Source organism: Nelusetta ayraudi, unplaced genomic scaffold (assembly GCF_046127955.1).
Source record: "Nelusetta ayraudi isolate G7.1 ecotype Tasmania unplaced genomic scaffold, CSIRO-AGI_Nayr_v1 ptg000011l, whole genome shotgun sequence".
In the NCBI taxonomy this organism is placed as follows: Eukaryota; Metazoa; Chordata; class Actinopteri; order Tetraodontiformes; family Monacanthidae; genus Nelusetta; species Nelusetta ayraudi.
In genome coordinates, this window is record NW_027466061.1 from 20,260,965 (window position 1) to 20,278,510 (window position 17,546).

Consider the following 17,546-nt stretch of genomic DNA (forward strand, 5'->3'; position numbering starts at 1 on the left):
CGCGCGTCGCTCGGTACAACAAACTTTTATTTGCGCGCTGTGCTGCGCGCGTGTATAAAATACATCAAGACCCTTCACCAGATTTCATCCTTCAGAGTTTAACAAGGGTGGATAAAAAAAAAAAGTAACTTCATAAGCAGCAACAAACATGTAGATACAGTCGTTACAATTACACATGAATTGGCAGGATTAAATCTGAATCACTGTAGAAATTGAAAGATACTGGCAAATAGAAATGAGTATGTTGTATGTGATCAATAAATAATGCCACAGACTGAACTAACACGCTGTAGAGGATTTCTGGAAGCACGTTGGTCAATGCAGCAGTAAGTGAACACGTATACTCAGTAAGATGAAGTAGCATCACTGCAGAGAAGGAGGCGTGGGAGGCTTTCACAGTCTGTCTTGCAAGTCCGACACTAAATCATAACATTACATGAATAAACTTGGCATTCAAGAGGACTCAAAAGGTAAAATGGGTAATCTTGGCTAACTTATCCTCTACAGACAGGACTTAGACTTAGACTTTTTATTTGTCATTTAAAAACAGGAAGTATGTGCACATGGATTTCAATTAACCGTGGGTTATAAATGTAGATCTAAGAAATCAGACGGTTGAGGGAGGAGGGCAGTAGTGCTGGAGGCCAGGAGAGGTTCTAAAGCACCAGCTTCCTTGGTTGGCTTGTTTGGGTCGGAGGGACGGGAGGTGCAGGCTCAACAAGGAAGAGGAAGTGTAGCCCTTTGAGCCTCGCCCACATCTCCGCCTACAGCTCGTCCCCGGTATGACCGCCCTGAAAGCTGTCGCCTGTCAGTTTGTCCTGTGCCTCTTTCATACTGGACACAACTGTGAAAAGAATAGCAAAAACAAAAATAATGAAAAACCAGAGGAATCACGTCTACTCTCAGATTTCCTTCAGACAGAGACGGCGCTGGCGGTCACCTTGCTCTGCGTTGCTGTAGAAGTACTTGTAGTTTGGGTTTCCGTTCTTGTTGGTGATTTCAGCATGGACTGTACCCCTGGGATCTGTGGCAAAACAAAGCTCAATTAAACTTAGTTTTTGAGGATGGATGAAACTCATTATAATAAGATACGATTCTCACAGCAGTAATTGTGGCAAGAGGTCATTAATGTACACGTTTGTAGTGATGCTGAGCAAGTTTCTGTCCCCATGTATGTCAAAAAGTGTTTGGAGAGTGTGAGTAAGAGCAAAAAAAAAAAGGACAGCGGGACAATGGGGAAAAAAAGGACAGCAGGACAATGGATGTCTGTTTGCCTATCGTTCGTTCACCGCGATGTAGTTTGTCCTAATAGAGTTGCCGTATACATTTATCTTAAAAATGTTCCCATTAATGACTTATTAGTGTAATGTAACAGCATTGAAAGCCATATCTATCTCTACCTATCCATCCATCCATCATCAATCTGTCTGTCTGCCTATCGTTCGTTCACCGCAATGTAGTTTGTCCTATCATAGAGTTGCCGTATAAATTTATCTGAAAAAATGTTCCAATTAGCCGTATAAATTGTTCTTATAATGTTTCCATTAATGACACATATCTATCTCTATCCATCCATCATCAATATATCTTTTTATATGTCCGTTTGATCATCGTTCCTTCGACCGTGATGTAGTTTGTCCTAAGAGAGTTGCTGTCATCGGCAGTCGCCGGCTGGACACATTCCGAAGGCGGACTAATTCTGTACCAACAACGGCAGAGTCAACCCTCCCTCCCCCCTGCAACGTACCAAGGAAAATAATTCGAGGAATGTATCCACCGTCAGGGCTGAAGGGCTCGTCCTTTGGCTCCTCCTCATCCTGTTCACATGAAAAACTCTTTAACCAACCTCTCGCTACATGTAAACCGTGGCTATTATTGCAAGAAAGCAAACAGACAAACAAAGAAAAAAAAAGAGTGGTAAAGGTCTAACTCTTTCCTGAACATTGGAAACAATGCTTTTTCACAAAATACTGAGGTGAATTTCCTTACCTCTAGGTTGATCATCACAAAGTTGTGTGCCAGCTCAGCAATCTCTTTGGACTCAGCAAATTTTGGCTTGAGCGCTGATATGAAGTTGTTTGTTGTAGGGTAGGAGGTGGGAGGGCATATGAGAGGGTAATTAGTTATGATCCAAAATATGAATTAAGTATCTCTGTCGACAACACATTTGATCGGGGGGGGGGTTATGCAATGCATAGACTGCCGAATGGTGTCAGGAATTTATGTCCTGGCACTGGTTGTTAAACCATCATTATCACACACAAATTTTTTTTAGTTGATCTATTTTAGTATTTTTGAGCCAAAGAAGGTCAGCAGTCACTTCTAAAATAAAAAAAAAGAATGTAAACTGAATGTTGTTGTTTTTTTAACCAGTGTCATAAATGATGATCCAAACCGGGAAAATGTAGGTCTGAATAATAAAAGCCACGAGCCTGCTTCATGCTTTTGCGTGCACATGTTAAATGTGTACTGTTAGAATTCGCTAGGTCATTACAGTTCAGTTTTGAACAGCGATCACTGACGCTGGCTGACAGACAGGGCTTTATGGCTTCACTGAAATTCCTGAGTCACACACTTCCAGGGATTTATTTGCAGAGATAAAAATATGTCACCTTTGCATGCCCCACACCAGCTCTTGTGGATGATCAACATGATTGGTAGTCCACTGTCAAGACGGAGAAATGTAATGAGCTTACATGGGGAACTTCCTTGAGGTAATAATATGAATGATACTAAAGTTACAGGAAGTGAGTGAGTAGTCACCTGGCCTCTGCCTCTTTCTTGCCATCATCCAGCGTCCTCCAGTGGATGTTATCTCCAAAGCCTGCGGGTGGAAAGCTCAGTTGTCACGGCAGCGTCATATAACTGCCATTATATTTAAACAACAGGGCGGTTCTGCCCTAAATACACCATGAATAGAAGGAACTTTTGAGCGAACTGGCAAATAGTGATGGTAACCAAAGATCAAGCTACAAGGAAACAATAAACCTACATCCTCCTGTGTCCCTATGGGGTCAGCCACACCTGGCCTCAGGCATCTTAGATTTTCAGAATGTGTTAGTTGATTTTTAATTTTTTTTTTCACAGGGTGAGCTATGTAAATATGGGGATTCCATATAAAATACATACTGTATTTTATTGTATGGGAATAATTCAACTGCACAATGACCCACCTGCTCCTTGCATTTTTCATCAACATTCCATCTTCACAATCATTACCACCAGTATTTTTATACTTTCTACACACGTGTGACTTATCTTGTAGCTTCAGACAGAAAACAAGAGTTGGATCACATACGTTCTGGTTTAGAAACCGTCGCCCATGGGTGTACGATAACAATTGGCACCCTGCGTCCACATCCTACTTAACTCAATCCAGAATTCTTAATGGTGCGTCTTATATCGACATATGTGCATGATTCTGTGAAGCCGATGAGTGGCCACTAATGCACCACGTCACCTTTATTAAACTATCTCCCCAGACTTCCTTGAATCCGGAATCTCAACACAGAGACAGCTCGCTCTCGTCAAGCCGTCATGGCAGTATCACAGATCAATCTCCGAGGCTACACAGAGATGTGGCTAGTAGTCATAATTCAAAGATGAGAACTAGTAAGGTAAATCTCACCTCTCCCGCTCGCACCATCGACGCCCTCTTGAAAACATGTCAGAGACAGCAAAAGCTGCACAAAGGAGAAGAGGGCGACTTTCGCTAAAGGTGTCTGCATTTTTAAACGAACCTTCTCACACACCAACTACGGCTAAGAGAAGCTAAGCGTTGGGGCTGGTGAACCGGTGGACCCGGACGTTCAACCTTAGTATTTCACAATAAAAGTCTGGCCGAGGAAGTTACAAAATGTTACAGCGCATTGCGCGTGTGCGTGAGCCGGCCTCGCCCCGCTCCTTCTTAGGACATGCGATTGCAAAGCTGTGATTGGTCAGAGCTTACTCATCCTCCATTTGAGGGTTGTCCGCATGACGTAAGCAGGCCCAGCGCGTGCTCTTGAGGTTGTCTGACCAGCCTGTGAGCTGTCAAGTCAAACAACAGAATATCTGATAGTACCGGAAACTTTGGGAATAGCAAAGGTAGTGAAAACTTTTATTCAATACGGTACTATTCGTGCTTCCATACTAAACCACATATAAATGGTAAGAATAATAGAAGTCTGTATTGTTGAAAGACTTTCCAGCGACATTTCCCTATTTACCGGTCAACTTTGCACAGTTAGGTAATGCAGATGTTTTATTTCGAAAGGCTTAAGAGGAAAAGCTGATCAGTGATGCTCGCTAACCGGGTTTCATGTTGTTGTACGAAGTCTGTAACAAGAAAAAGTCGACTGACTGACTGACTGACTAGTTGACTGACGGTAGAAAATAGCTGTCCAAGGTAAAGTACAGGCGTATCTTTTAGGTCGAACGTGAACCTCACGTTTTTACGATTATTTAAATGTAAATGTCTTGTCATGTCAAGCGTCTGCTTCGCCCGTCAAAAGATCATTGTCGAATTTGTTTTAGCCTCATTGCTAAAGTGAGCCTTCCAATGTAGTAGCATCCCCTCTAGCGAATGCTGGCGTTTGATAGCTAAACTGCTGTGGCTAACTTAACTGCTGCTTCGCGTTTGTACAGTGTCATCTGTTTGTAATTTGCATCATGAAAAAAGTAACCAGGTGTACACGCTGCTTTTGCCTTTTATGTATCTACTTAATAATAAAAACCTTTTAATTTACACAGAAAACTATGAATCAAGAGAAGCTCGCAAAACTTCGGGCAGAAGTCCGGATAGGTGGAAAGGTAGGTCTTCTTTCTTCTTTCTTTAGGTTTTTTTGTACATACAGTAATGCTGTAAATGCTAATTAAACAACAACTCGTAAATGACGGTGTTCTTTTTTTGTTGTTTTTTTAAGCTGTTGGTCACTTCCAGAGCTGAGTTAACACCTGCTAGGTCTTTCCTGCTGGCATCAGCGTTCCTTTTATGGGTGGAATCTGAATGGCCTCCACATTTGCACCCCCCCCCCCCCTTTTTTTTTTTTTTTTTTTTTTGGAAGAAGGAAAAAAAACAAACAAGTCAAGTTGTGCGCATGACACTAGGGGGCGCCATGTGTTATTTTACTTTCATTCAATTTTTTGTCATTTGTATTCTCATTAGAAGTTCAGACGAGTACAGTTTGCAGCCAATTCTCAATACCCATTGAGTCACAACCTTTCCGAGATTTCTCATAATGTTTTTTTGGGGGGGATTTAAAATTTGTTACGGTAATGAATAAAAGGACTGACACATTCCGAGACTTTAAAAAAAAATTAAAAAATTGAACGTCTTTTATCTATTTAGACATCTTTTTTTTAAACGAAAACAAAACTTTTTAAAAGTGCGTCTGTTGTCATATTTACTACAAACTTCTTGCTCTAAATGCAGATTTTTTTTGCTGTGTATTTCATTTTCTTAGTCATTTTATGCAAGGGACAGACACACACACACACACACACACACACACACACACACACACACACACACACTTATACTCTAAACTGTTTTCTAAAAGCTTGGTAAATTCAGGCTAGTGACTATAGAGAAATAATTATGATGTCCAAGCTAGGATGACAACGATGGACCCATGCACATGCCCCCCAATCTTATAGAACTGTTACCCCTATTTTCTCAGGGAACACCACGCAGAAAGAAGAAGATTGTTCACAAAACTGCATCTGCTGATGACAAGAAACTCCAGAGCTCACTGAAGAAATTGTCAGTGAACAGCATCGCAGGGATTGAAGAGGTGAGTTGACAGAAGATTGCAGTTCTTGTTGTTCTGTATCAGTGTTTCTGTTGTCTGATGATTAAAGGTGCCAATCGAGTTCTTCACCACGCAGATACATTTTTTTTTTGTGTTTTTTTCTTTCTTTTTTTTTTTGATAACTCAAACCAGGCTTCATAAATACTGTTTTAGCCTTAGATTAACATGATTATATTTTTTCTCAACCATTATTGATTATATGCCTGTTTTGTTTGAACAGACCGCAATTAAATTAGTTGGGGCCAGTTGCTGAATACGTTGAATTTGAATAATTCATCACTTTTTGAGTTTTCCTCGACTGTCAAATATTTGGCTCCATACAAATGAACACATTCCTGGAGTGATTTGTCTCAGGCATGCCAGCTTTTCCAGCTGCTATTTTATCCCATATTTAGTAAATAGTCTCTATTGATACTGATTCTACAAATATGCACATTGTTTCCGTTAAAACGGACCCAAACTATCTACTAGTATTTGTCAATTTTGTATGAAACTTGACAGAAAATCTTCAACCAGGGATAGACTAAGTGTGGGAATGTCTTCTTTTGGGATCTACCTCTAGGTGAACATGATAAAAGATGACGGGACAGTGATCCATTTCAACAACCCAAAAGTTCAGGCGTCTCTCTCCGCCAACACCTTCTCCATCATGGGCCACGCTGAGACCAAGCAGCTGACAGAGATGTTGCCTGGAATCTTGTGCCAGCTGGGAGCCGACGGCATCAGCAACCTGCGCAAGCTGGCTGAACAGTTCCCACGGCAATGTGAGTGCACAAGGGCGTGGCACACACACACACACACACACACACACACACACACACACACACACACACAGTATCTCAGTTTCACCTACTTACTACTCACCAGATGTCGATCAAGTGTCTGTTCGCGATTTCTAATGTAACCATTCTTCAATTTTTAAGAGGGATGGAATTCCACCCAGTAGAATCCTGTTGTGGCCAAATACTGGAGCAGAAAACATTAACAGCTCATGTGGTGTCATTCAAGTAAATGGCAGTCCAGTTTATCTCAGTGACATCATGTTTTTAGCCAAAATATCCCCTCTAGCTAAGAGCAAGCAGCATTGAATGATAAATGGTAAATTCCAATAGCATGGAAGCATTATTGTGCTCCCATAGAATTTATGAACCAGTGAAATGTGTTGTAATTATCCCAAGTTTGAATGACATATTCCTTTTTATGCCTGTAGCAGTGGACATGAAAGCAGCCAAGGACATCATTGCCGAGGAAGAGGAGGATGATGATGTACCAGGTAAACTTTATTTTGTTCTTTTTTTCCATGAGTGAGACAAAAGGTTGGTCAAAATGTCAAATGGTTTGTATCACAGAGAGAATAAAGACAAATGTGACAGTAGAGATGAACTTATTTTCTTATGCTTTTGTTGAATACTAATGTTTCTTCAGATACTGTGTGTGTTTGTGCTCCCTGAACAAAGCACTGATGTCTTTTGATCTTTTGTCTCACAGATCTCGTGGAGAACTTTGATGAGGCTTCAAAGAATGAAGCAAACTGATTCTTCATTCCTCCATTAGCAGTGTTATTATTTGTTACCGTCAATATGGACTCACTAAGGGCATTTCCCCTGTACGGAGATGTGAAAGGTGCAGTGCATCATTGCTGGGGACTTGAACCGGTCAGGTGACCTCCTGGAACAACACGATACGCCCATCCAGATGTCCATAGGCTGTGTGGAACACTCCTGCAACAGAGGAGTCGAGCTTGTTTTCAGGGACAATTCAACATTTTGGCAAATTATCATATTCCCATAATTGCTGTAGCCATATGAGTAGGAATGTACCCTTCAATTATCTCAGTGTCTGTTGTTTTGAGATCTGAAAGGTGGAGACGGCAGCTGCTAAGAAAACAAAATGGAGGTATTTCATAATGTGGTGAATGTGCAGGTCACAACTTGTACAGTGTTTTGGAGTTGTTAAATTATGTGTTTGATGAGTTTTCAGTTTGGGAGATGTCAAAACAACAGGTGCTGATAGTCGCTGAAGGCCATACACCCACTCATATGAATATGGTTAGTAAATCAAGAGGTGAATTTGTCGAAATGTTGAACTTTCTTTTTGAGAAACATCCAACCAAAAGCATTTTGATATTATATATAAAGTGAACAATAAAATCACCACATATGCAAGTGTTTGCTTATGAATTCAATAAATTAAAAAAAAAAAATCATATAATCTAATCTAATCCAGATAATGGCCTTCCAAATAATTGGTAGCATTGCATCCCTTAGGTTCTAGGTACAAGTGACCATTACCGTGTTCAGTCTTTAGATGGATAAACAAGACTATAAAACTTGTAACTGCGCCATTATGTTTTTAAGACAAATTTCATTCAGTAGAAGTGGACTTGACATTTTTACATGGAAAACATATTACCATACAATACCATTTGCGGTAGTGTCGATCCTACAAATAGACTTTAATAATTAATTCTTGATTAACTTAGTAACAAAATTAATAACAGTTGCAACACGCATGTTTTAATTGCGATTTGCTTTTATTCCTGATTACATCTCTCAAAGAAATGCAATATATTGTTTTTAATGGGATGTGTATGATTTTAAAAAAAAATGCATGTAAAGTTATAGGTTGAAAGATGAGACAATCAAACGTTTTATTGATGAAGTGAGCGGCTGGGCTGTGAGCAGGGAGGGGTTAACAGAATGACTCCATCCCGCCAACACTGCCACATCCCGTTCCAGTGATCTTACTGCTGCACGGCGCTGATCAATGGAGCCGCAGCTGTCACGCTGTGCGGCAGACTGACGAGGTTACTGCAGATAAATGTGCCATCGTGGCCCGTGCATCGTGCGGAGGACAGAGCTCGGGACCCGCCCCGCCCCTGGCCGCGCCACACCACCTTCAACCCGGTGGCAGCCCAAACGATCCTCCCGCTGAGGCTGCTGCAGCAGTGGCTGCCTGCCTGCCTGCCTGCCTGGGCTACAGCAGCACAGCAACGGGATGGAGTGGCGCACATCTGCGGCAAGACACACACTGACAGCAGCATCAAAACCGGAAACCTTGCATCAGCTCCTTTAATGTAAAAGCTTCCCAGCAACCAATATTGAAAATTGATTTGAGAAGTAAGAATCTCAGGATTGGGTCGGGGGGAGGGGAGGGACTAAAACGTTGCATTTAATACTTTTGTGTCTTTTTTTTTTTATTATTCCTAAAAAAGATAATTGGTATACACTTACTTCACATTGTTAATCAAGCTGCATTAATTTTACATATATTTTTAAAAATGAGAATATGCAAATTTGACGATGCTTCCTAACTGCTATTAAGCAATATCTTATCATAAAAATAATATAGAGAGACATTTTAAGGAAGCAAAACTATTCAAACAGAAAAGAAAACAAGTGACTTATTAGAAAAGGAGAGAAGAAAAGGAGTGAAAAGGAAGAATAGCTTGTTAGCTTGAACCCTCTGTTAGTATGTGTGTGTATACACACACATAAATATACAATCATGTTGACATATACTCATCCATCTCTCATCAGTGTGTCATGGACACTCAGAATAATATAATTATACCTTCACAGTAGTATGCCAGTTATTAAAAATTCAAAAGTATATCAACTAATGTGAGGAGTGGTATAAACGTTAAATGTATTGCACCCCCCGTATTTGTTAAACTATACCACAACGTAATTTTGAATGGAAATAAAAGTTCAGTTAAAATTTTAACATTAACAGAATTAAGTTTGTGAAATACATTTAAAATATAAGTGGGCAGCAGCTCAAAACGTGCATATATAGATAAAGCGTTTTGATATGTATTTCCCTATCATATATTAACCAAAACCAAAAAGTTTATTTCAAAACGACAAGTTTTTCTTTATTTTGAAATACAGAAGAGGAAATACGGGATTTCCGTTGAGGTTGTCTTGACATCATTCCTCATTTCCCCCCCAATTTGAAGCCTGGGGGAGGAGGGATCCTTGAGTGCTGGCCGACTGTCGCACAACTACAGTAGTCTGGAGGCAGCGCACTCGACTTTCCGACTTGCGCTGGTTGACTTGAGCAGAGAGGGGAAGCTGCTGTCGGGATACTCAGAATTAACACCCAAAGGCGATTAGCTATGACGAATGCGAACGGAGGGGCTCCGCGACGCTCTACGTGAAAAGATGAGGATTCCACCGGTGAGTGACTGAGTACATTTTTAAATGACATTTCACACATCCGTTGCTGCTCTAACGTTACAACCCGCCATTGCAACGGCAAGTGTTCATAACTCAACCAAGTCGGTGTAGACGGGTGTTGCCTATGTGTGTAGTCACCCATACGGCGGAGACACGGGCAAGGTGGCGTTACGGTAACAGTATTCCCCCCCCCCCACGTCAATTAACGTTACACAACACGTTAGCGTTATCCTCCGCACTACGACTTCTAGCCACTCGTGCACTCTGGGGCGCTAGCAGCTCCTCGGCGGTGGGAGGCGAACCGGAGCCAGTGACCGTTGAAAATGGCCCCAGCTAACTGGAGGAAGGACAGGCTTTTTTTTTTTAACGGCACACCGGAGCTGAAAGTGGCCGATTGGCCCCACCGAGTCTGCTGCGGTGTCGGTGCCCGCCACAGCCGCCTGTCCGTGCCGTCGCTCGGACCACGACTGGCCGCTGAGCGGTTGGAGAGCGAACTCAACATCCCCAACACACAGCGCCCCCTTTTTAAAATATGGAATTCAAGGTTGTTGCTGTTGTTGTTTTTTTGGTACAATGAATAAAAACCTACAACGTCGTCCAGCCGGCTTGCAACTGTTTGGGAAAACTTAAGTCATTGGCATTTTGCGGATTTCATGCCTGGGGCTCGAAGCAACACACGGCTAGCACACAAGCTAGCACAACTATGGCAAGTTTTGGTGCAAACGCACGTCAAGTGCAGTGATTGACTCGCTGTTTGGGGTTCAACCAAGTCTCTCCTGTCACAACACAGAGGTGTCTGTGTGTTTGTACTGTCCGCCCGTGACTAATATTTACCATCCGGGCTTCTGTGTTTGGCCTGCAGGCAAATGCCAAAGCCACAGTGCCACTTCAGGTTGCATAATCCAGCCTAGTGGTCATCTCTGAGCTCCTGAGTTGGTTTGTGGATGTACATCCATCATCTGCATTCACTCCAAGTGTGCCTGTAGTAAGTCCTGGATGGTGACTTTTTTTGAGGACGTGGACTCATCGGAGTGCATCATCACCAGTGACATATGCATCACAAAGCAGGAATAAAAATAACAAGTCTGCAATTCATATCACTGTGAAATCGCTGATTTAATCTTGCCTACAACTCGGACAATTTGGCATGCTTGATGTGATGCACACGAGACATGAATAGGTGTTTTTTTTTTTATACATGTAGTGGGCAGAACACGATATATTCCTGCATCTTTAAGTGGTGTTCAAGCCCGGAGGGATTGTTTGAGTCTGATCCCACCGGTTCCCGTGCAATGACAGGCTCTCCTGCGTGCACGCTTCCCTGATGTGTGTTACTTTATGCTTTCAAAGAGCATTAGCCTCCTCCTGATGCCAGCGCAGCAGCCTGTCTCCTTTTGCTGTATTTCCTGTCTTGTGGCGTGTAAATGTGGATCAAAACATACGGGAATAGAGAAGAAGGTAATAGTTTTTGACACATGCTATGAAGCGGGGCAGCTCTTTGCAACAGGAGGACAGCCTGTCTTTTTTTTCTCTAACACTCCAAAAAAAAAACCTCAAAGAGGTTCACCTTTGCGGCGCACTTTCTCAAGAAAATGATCTGTCAGGCAGCCGCTAACAAACCTGTGGTCTGTTTGTGCGTCTCTTGTTTTGTATTTTGTCTTCTCGAGCTATTGGATGATACAGATTCTGAAAAATACTGGGGCCTTTTGGGAGAACTCCCCGCGTATTCTTAGCATTTGGCGTTTAATATTGCATAATGATGTGTCACGCGGCTGTGTTGTTAGAAAGTGATGTCAGTCCATTCTTAAAGAGGGGAAGTGAGGTTTCCTGAACTCAGCCCGAGTCAATGGCGTTGGTCTAAAAACAGTGTTTTCCCGGATGTGAACTTGTAGACCTCAGTGGACAGGATTCTGCGTGTTTACGCGGTGCACGCCCCCTGTAGCCTTCAGAACCATCACCTGCATGTGTACAGGGAGTCCTCGCCAAGCCTTCAAAGTGACAAGCAAGACTTTCACAACTGAAGAATGAGGGATTCGGGTTGCTTATTTGCAACCATGGCCACAAATATTCCCCATTAACCAGTTAGACATATTTTCATTTCTAATTGATGACTAATTAGTCATCACATTATCTCTGTCTGCCTCAAACAGCCTTGCATCCCTGACCAGTCTTTCCTTTAATAAGGTTTTTCAAATTGACATTTAAATCTGGTGGTTTGTGGTTTTAATTTGTAGGTTAATTTTAGAGCTTCTGACAGGTGTGTTTTAAAATGAACTGCAAAAGTGATACAGGAACAGAGACTGAATTGCAGAGTAATGGAATGTGCGAGTTGGAGTGGAAGAGGAAAGAATGATTCATTTGATATTATATAATAATCCTTTTATGTATGTACAGTATATGTATGTATATACTGTATAGACTGTATGTATGTCTCTATGTATAAGTGTGTGTTTTTCACTAATCTATTGCCTGTCTATTTGTTTTTAAAAACATTTTTTTTTTACTGTTTTGTCTGTCTCGTATTTGTGTGTTTATTACCAAAATGTCCTGTGTACACAAGGTGTTGCAGTTATTTTTGAAAACCTCCAACGCTGTATTTAAAAAGAAACAACCTTGTTTTATCCTATAAAACTTCACCTATAACTTAAAATTGAAAATAAAGATTTATGATTTATGATGAGCTATGTTGAACCATTTTTCCAGAACCTTTTAACTGACAGGAGTTGATCTAACTCAACTTTTTAGCTAATGAACAGCAGCAAATCAACACTGACGGAAGACTAAAGTAAATAGTCGGGTATGAAAATAGTTGGCACCAGATGTTCCTTTAATTTGATGGACTACACAGTTGATCTGCTTGTTGTTGCTCCTCTCTTCTGAAGGTAATGATGTCGGGAGTTTTATATGCGTGCAGTGCACAAATACACCAGTTTCTGTCGTGGCTGCTCCTCACTGTAAGTGACGCATTAACAGGCCCGATACAGTAAATACCATGAGCCATTCAAAACTGTAATAAAGATCTGGACTATTGATGCTTTCTCATCAGCACCAGTTAATCTTCTGGCCTTGGCTACAACGCATTGGCCAAACTGTGTGCTTGCAAAGCTATTGACTCCAATCAAGACAGAAAACATGCCGCTGCTCATTCTAAAAGCAAATCAATAATACTCAGGATATGAACGTTGCCATTTTTCACTGATGACATCAACTGGGGTCAGAGTCTGCTCAGTAGCAGCAAAGCGAGAGTATCAAGTTCCTGTCTGCTGCGTATGGGGATGTCTGGCTTGGCTTTGGAAGTGCAGCTCCCATATGATTAATAAATCACTCTACCGCCCTTGTCCAATGATAACGCACCTGTCAGTGAAATGCCCAGAAAGGAGAACTGTCCAACCTTTATTTGATTAGGTATTTATTTTGTTTTCTCCACCATACAAAGGTGTGTGCTCCTCCCACGTAGCAGCGGTCACCAAGGTGGTGCCCGCCGCCAGAAGGTAGCCGCCCAAGCACCGCATGAGTGGCCCACGGGCCTGTTGGAAACATAGCAGAACCTGTTGATCTGCGTCCAAAATTCAATTTTGTCCAGCCTTGTTAAGTCATTGTTGATAAATAGTGAAGTCATTCACGTAATCAGTGTCTTCACACAGATCCGTATCATTAATAATATATTAAAGAGAAAGTTTGTTATTTCATTAGAGTAAAGCAAACTGGTTGCGCTTCACACCATGAATAATGAGACTCGTGACTCGGGAGCCATGTAGTGGCCCTCAGGTTCAATGAGGTTGGTGACTCCGGCTCTACAGTAATAAACTTCTGATCAAACTGCCACTGCGGCAGCATCCATACTCGCTTCTATCCAACCACTTGTTGTTGTGCAACTCTTCTTCCCGGTCCTGGTTCATTTATGTGGTCGTTTCTTTTTAAAGTGTTGACGCAGTTGCTTTTGCTTCTACACCTCTTCATCGTGTAGAGAAACGCTCGGATCTACATCAATAGTGAAGAGAGAGCTGTGTTTTTCAACTTCATTTGAAACTGAGGGGCTGACAGCAAAGCTAATTGTTTGTTATTTTATAATCCGTCACTGTGAAGCCGCGTCAATGTACCGTCACCCTCATTCATTTCTCATTTTTGTCCGCAAAAACACGCTGGTCTTTTTCTGACAGAGAGGATTTATAAGGTCTCCGAGTGTCCTGGCCTGTCCGAGTCATGCTGCCGTTTGTGTCCCCGTCTTATTTAATTTATGCTGGATGACCCAGTCAGGCATTTTTTTTAATCGTGTTAGTAGTGCGCCGGGCCATTTCATTAAATGCGTGTTTGGTGCACTGGAGGCCACAGAGAGGCCACTGCCACTGGAAAATCCAAAAGAGATCCGGGCTCTTGGAGGACAAAAGATGACACTGAAATGAAGATGAAATTCTTTTTTGGTTTGCTGACGTAGATGTCAGACACTGTTACGGTCCAAATGAAATATTAATGGACAGTTGCCGATGGCTTTAGCCTCTAAAATGATGGGCGAGAACAAATAAAAAAAAAAAAGAGCCCTTCCTTTTCCGGTGCAATGGCATCGTCTTTCTGCCTCTAAACAAATGTTGCTGCTGGTTGTTCGCAGTGGTTTAAGACTGTTTAATTCTCAGTCTGCCGTTGGGATCGAGGTGGCGCAGGAGTCTTACCTTTGGTCCAACTGCTTATGCACATATGTCTCCTTTAGAGCATCTTTCCAAGTTTACACGTCTAAAAATAAAACTCCTTCATGCTCTCTGACTGCATTATTCACTGCCTCTGCAGACTAATTAATTCTTAATCAGGGACAGGCTCCTATGCTCATGGAGGCACATTGTGTGTGTGTGTGTGTGTGTGTGTGTGTGTGTGTGTGTGTGTGTGTGTGCGCTCTGCACACCGTGCCACAGTTGGCAGGAGGATTTTCAGGTCTTGTTTACTCTGAGTGGTGGAACAACTGTCCGACTGGCGCAAAAGCTGCCTTGTGCGGCCGACGTAGAACTTTGCAGCTGACACGTTTTGTTCAGGTGATGGCGTCCACGCGTGTGAGTCAGTCAAGGGTGAAATACTTTCTGACTGTCTCTACGTTTCATTGGTAATAGTCGCATCCATCCGTCCATCCGACCCAGCGCTCGGGCTCGCTGGAGGCCGTCCCAGCTTCTTCTGGGCCGAGGGCGGTCCCACACCCAGGACAAGTCGTGTGATAAACCAATGCGAGGAACCTGCACCCTCCTCTGAATCAGACCAATCAGTTCCTTCTTAAAAACAAGGAAAGAGGATCTACAACAGGGTTTAGTTCTGGCAACAACCAAAGAACCCTGGGCTGTCCAGCAGATCGAAGTCCTGTAGTTGACGTACGTTTCAGCAAACAACCACTGTCTGCTATCATCTGGAGGTTGTTCGTCACTGTGGTTGTGTTCGGCCTCAGACATTTATACTCGCTTCAAGTTCCTAAAAGTTGTCAATGTGCTCCGACCAGACAAATAGTACTGCAATACTACATTTTACACTTATATGTGCGTGGGCCGCTGTCCTGTTCCTTGTTTGTTTAGTGCTGACATGACGGCCGTCCTCCCACTTTAACCAGGCAGAAAACGCGCTGACTCTGCACTTTTTTGCCGATGCCTCGGCAGTGCGGAGTATCTGCTCCCTGGTGTAATCCCTGCCCGCTGGTGTCCTTATGACAGCGACCCTCCGGTTCAGGCAGCCGTTACTCATTTGCACACGCACACACGCACGCCGCCTCACCCCCCACCTATCACGCCATCACTCCAAGGTCTTCTCCCCCAGCAAGGACGGCCAGTGCAGGTTCACAGTGCAGTAATTCAGACCTCTGATTGTGTCGTCAAGCCCGGATGGCTAACGGCTCACCGTGCATAAGTGTGCAGTGCACCGTATGCACGATGGGCTGCATTTTATTTATTTCATATCAAAAAGTATCAGCTGCTACTTATATGCTAACCTGATTAACTGTACTCTTCCACGTAATGGCCGGTGTTAAGCGGAGAAAATCACTTTGCTCGCTTCAGTCTAAACATGTTCCACCGTCACTGTTGTTGCATCAACTTGTTGTAAACGAACTGCACACAGGTTATACTCTTTAGAGCTGTTCTCTAAAGAGTGGCGTCTCTCTTTGTTTCCAAGGTGTGGGCGCTGGGCGCTGGCCAGACAGGCTGAAGTACGACGGCAAAACTCTGAGCAGAAGCGCTGCCTGGCACTGCTGAGGAGGACCTGTGAGCAGGTGAGGGCTGCTGCTGCTGCTGCTGCTGTTGTTGCTGTTTCAGCTTGTTTCATCAATTTGATGTAATTTCATAACTAGTTAATAAAAAATCCTATTCTTTAATTAACTCTTGTAATTCTTTGTTTTTGTCACTGTCAGATTGTGAATGGCACTCACAGCTTATCAGTTTCCGTTTTGGTGGGAGGCTGGAAAAGGGACGGCTGAACTATAATTTAGAGCCTTTGTGTCTTGATTAGTATTGTACTGTCAAGACTGCTCTAGCGGGCTCGGGGATTCAAATGAAAAAAGAAGATGTGGATAATGTGGAACCTTGATGGCCTGGGAGCAACACACCCAGTATTGTTTTACTCCAAGACCTATTAGATGATGATGAATGATTACATTTATTATTATTATTATTACTACTCCATAATATTATTTTTCATGGTGTGAATAATAAGAGAACTGCCATTCTAGTACAAGTACAAACCACTTGAAATCTGACCAGTCTAGCGTCTGGGAAATAAATCCATACTTCCAGGGTGACGTGTTCATTCTGCACGGAAATATGAACGTTTATGAGCAACGTGTCCTCTCTGCAGGTTCACTTGGCCTGTCTGCAGGGTGGAGCTTCCTGACCCATGGAGAATTACTTCCAGGCCGAGGCCTTCAACCTGGACAAGGTGCTGGACGAGTTTGAGCAGAACGAAGGTGAGCCGCCGCCGCCGCTGCTGCCACCACCGCTGCTGCCACCACCGCTGCTGCCGCCACCGCCGCTGCATTGGAGACTGTATGGGCGGAGCCGCGAGGAAATTAAGTTTTGGGGCAGCTGTGGTTTGGACGCTCTTACGCAAGCGGCGAGTAAATCAGACAATCAGCCGCTGCTGAGTGAGTTTGAGCAGCGTTCCCAGGTAGTGATTGAGGGTGTGTGGGGAGGGAATTGGACTAATTGGACCATCCATCTCCCCGGGGCGTCTGGGAAACTGTGTTATCAGTCCAAGACAAAAGGGGGGGGGGATCTTTTTTCTCCACTCACACTTGCTGCTAAGAGTCACCAGGGGGCTTCAGCTGCGGCTCTCAGCTCACCGGCACAAAACTTTTATCTTTACGGCAGAGAAGCTGCAGTGTGTCGTGGATTTATGTCAGATGACAGCCAATGAAATGTCATTTTCTTTTCCTTTGGCTGCAACTGTGAAGTTTGCTGCGTGTTAGCGCTTAACGTTAGCTACTGACGTCCCGCCGTCTTCAAAAGTAGTTGTTGGAATAAACATTGCAAGTTATTTTTCTTCCTCTTGCACCATTTTGGCTCGGGTGTATCGTGCCGACTGGTGATGGCGCCTACACTTGGCCCATTTATTC

General features: G+C 43.0%; 3 protein-coding genes across 7 annotated transcripts in view; 2 read left to right on the top strand and 1 right to left on the bottom strand.

Annotated features, from left to right (window-relative positions):
* Window positions 1-9: 9 nt before the first annotated feature.
* txndc12 (thioredoxin domain containing 12 (endoplasmic reticulum)) lies at window positions 10-3,825 on the bottom strand. Its single transcript, XM_076021796.1, has 7 exons — window positions 3,629-3,825; window positions 2,764-2,824; window positions 2,613-2,665; window positions 1,990-2,063; window positions 1,748-1,817; window positions 941-1,024; window positions 10-844 (listed from the first exon to the last, which is right to left on the bottom strand). The coding sequence occupies exons 1-7, from the start codon at window positions 3,726-3,728 to the stop codon at window positions 765-767; spliced, it is 522 nt and encodes a 173-aa protein (XP_075877911.1). The 5' UTR covers window positions 3,729-3,825; the 3' UTR covers window positions 10-764.
* A 157-nt stretch (window positions 3,826-3,982) lies between these two features.
* Window positions 3,983-7,957, top strand: LOC142885392 (transcription factor BTF3 homolog 4-like). Of its 2 annotated transcripts, none has more exons than XM_076021798.1 (6): window positions 3,983-4,086; window positions 4,732-4,791; window positions 5,661-5,774; window positions 6,355-6,556; window positions 7,003-7,065; window positions 7,281-7,957. In XM_076021798.1, the coding sequence occupies exons 2-6, from the start codon at window positions 4,738-4,740 to the stop codon at window positions 7,325-7,327; spliced, it is 480 nt and encodes a 159-aa protein (XP_075877913.1). In that variant the 5' UTR covers window positions 3,983-4,086; window positions 4,732-4,737; the 3' UTR covers window positions 7,328-7,957. The 2 variants fall into 2 exon arrangements, with proteins under 2 accessions (XP_075877913.1, XP_075877912.1); XM_076021797.1 differs by lacking the exon at window positions 3,983-4,086 and adding an exon at window positions 4,271-4,387.
* Window positions 7,958-9,734: 1,777 nt separating this feature from the next.
* The window catches only part of zfyve9a (zinc finger, FYVE domain containing 9a), a 29,410-nt gene continuing 21,598 nt past the window's right edge, over window positions 9,735-17,546 (top strand). For 2 of the 4 annotated variants that reach the window (XM_076021803.1, XM_076021804.1), the window contains exons 1-3: window positions 9,735-9,973; window positions 16,112-16,208; window positions 16,790-16,898. In XM_076021803.1, coding sequence (XP_075877918.1) covers window positions 16,829-16,898 — 70 coding nt within the window. In that variant the 5' untranslated portion in view covers window positions 9,735-9,973; window positions 16,112-16,208; window positions 16,790-16,828. The remainder of the gene's footprint in view (window positions 9,974-16,111; window positions 16,209-16,789; window positions 16,899-17,546) is intronic. The other 2 variants (XM_076021800.1, XM_076021801.1) reach the window with 1 other exon arrangement.

Coding starts and splice junctions, on each gene's coding strand:
- txndc12 (XM_076021796.1), bottom strand. CDS start 3,728: ATGCAGACACCTTTAGCGAAAGTCGCCCTCTTCTCCTTTGTGCAGCTT. Junction 2,666..2,763: donor AAGAAAGAGGCAGAGGCCAG/GTGACTACTCAC, acceptor CCGTCTTGACAG/TGGACTACCAATCATGTTGA. Junction 1,818..1,989: donor TTGTGATGATCAACCTAGAG/GTAAGGAAATTC, acceptor TCATGTGAACAG/GATGAGGAGGAGCCAAAGGA.
- LOC142885392 (XM_076021798.1), top strand. CDS start 4,738: ATGAATCAAGAGAAGCTCGCAAAACTTCGGGCAGAAGTCCGGATAGGT. Junction 6,557..7,002: donor TGAACAGTTCCCACGGCAAT/GTGAGTGCACAA, acceptor TTATGCCTGTAG/CAGTGGACATGAAAGCAGCC. Junction 7,066..7,280: donor GGAGGATGATGATGTACCAG/GTAAACTTTATT, acceptor TTTGTCTCACAG/ATCTCGTGGAGAACTTTGAT.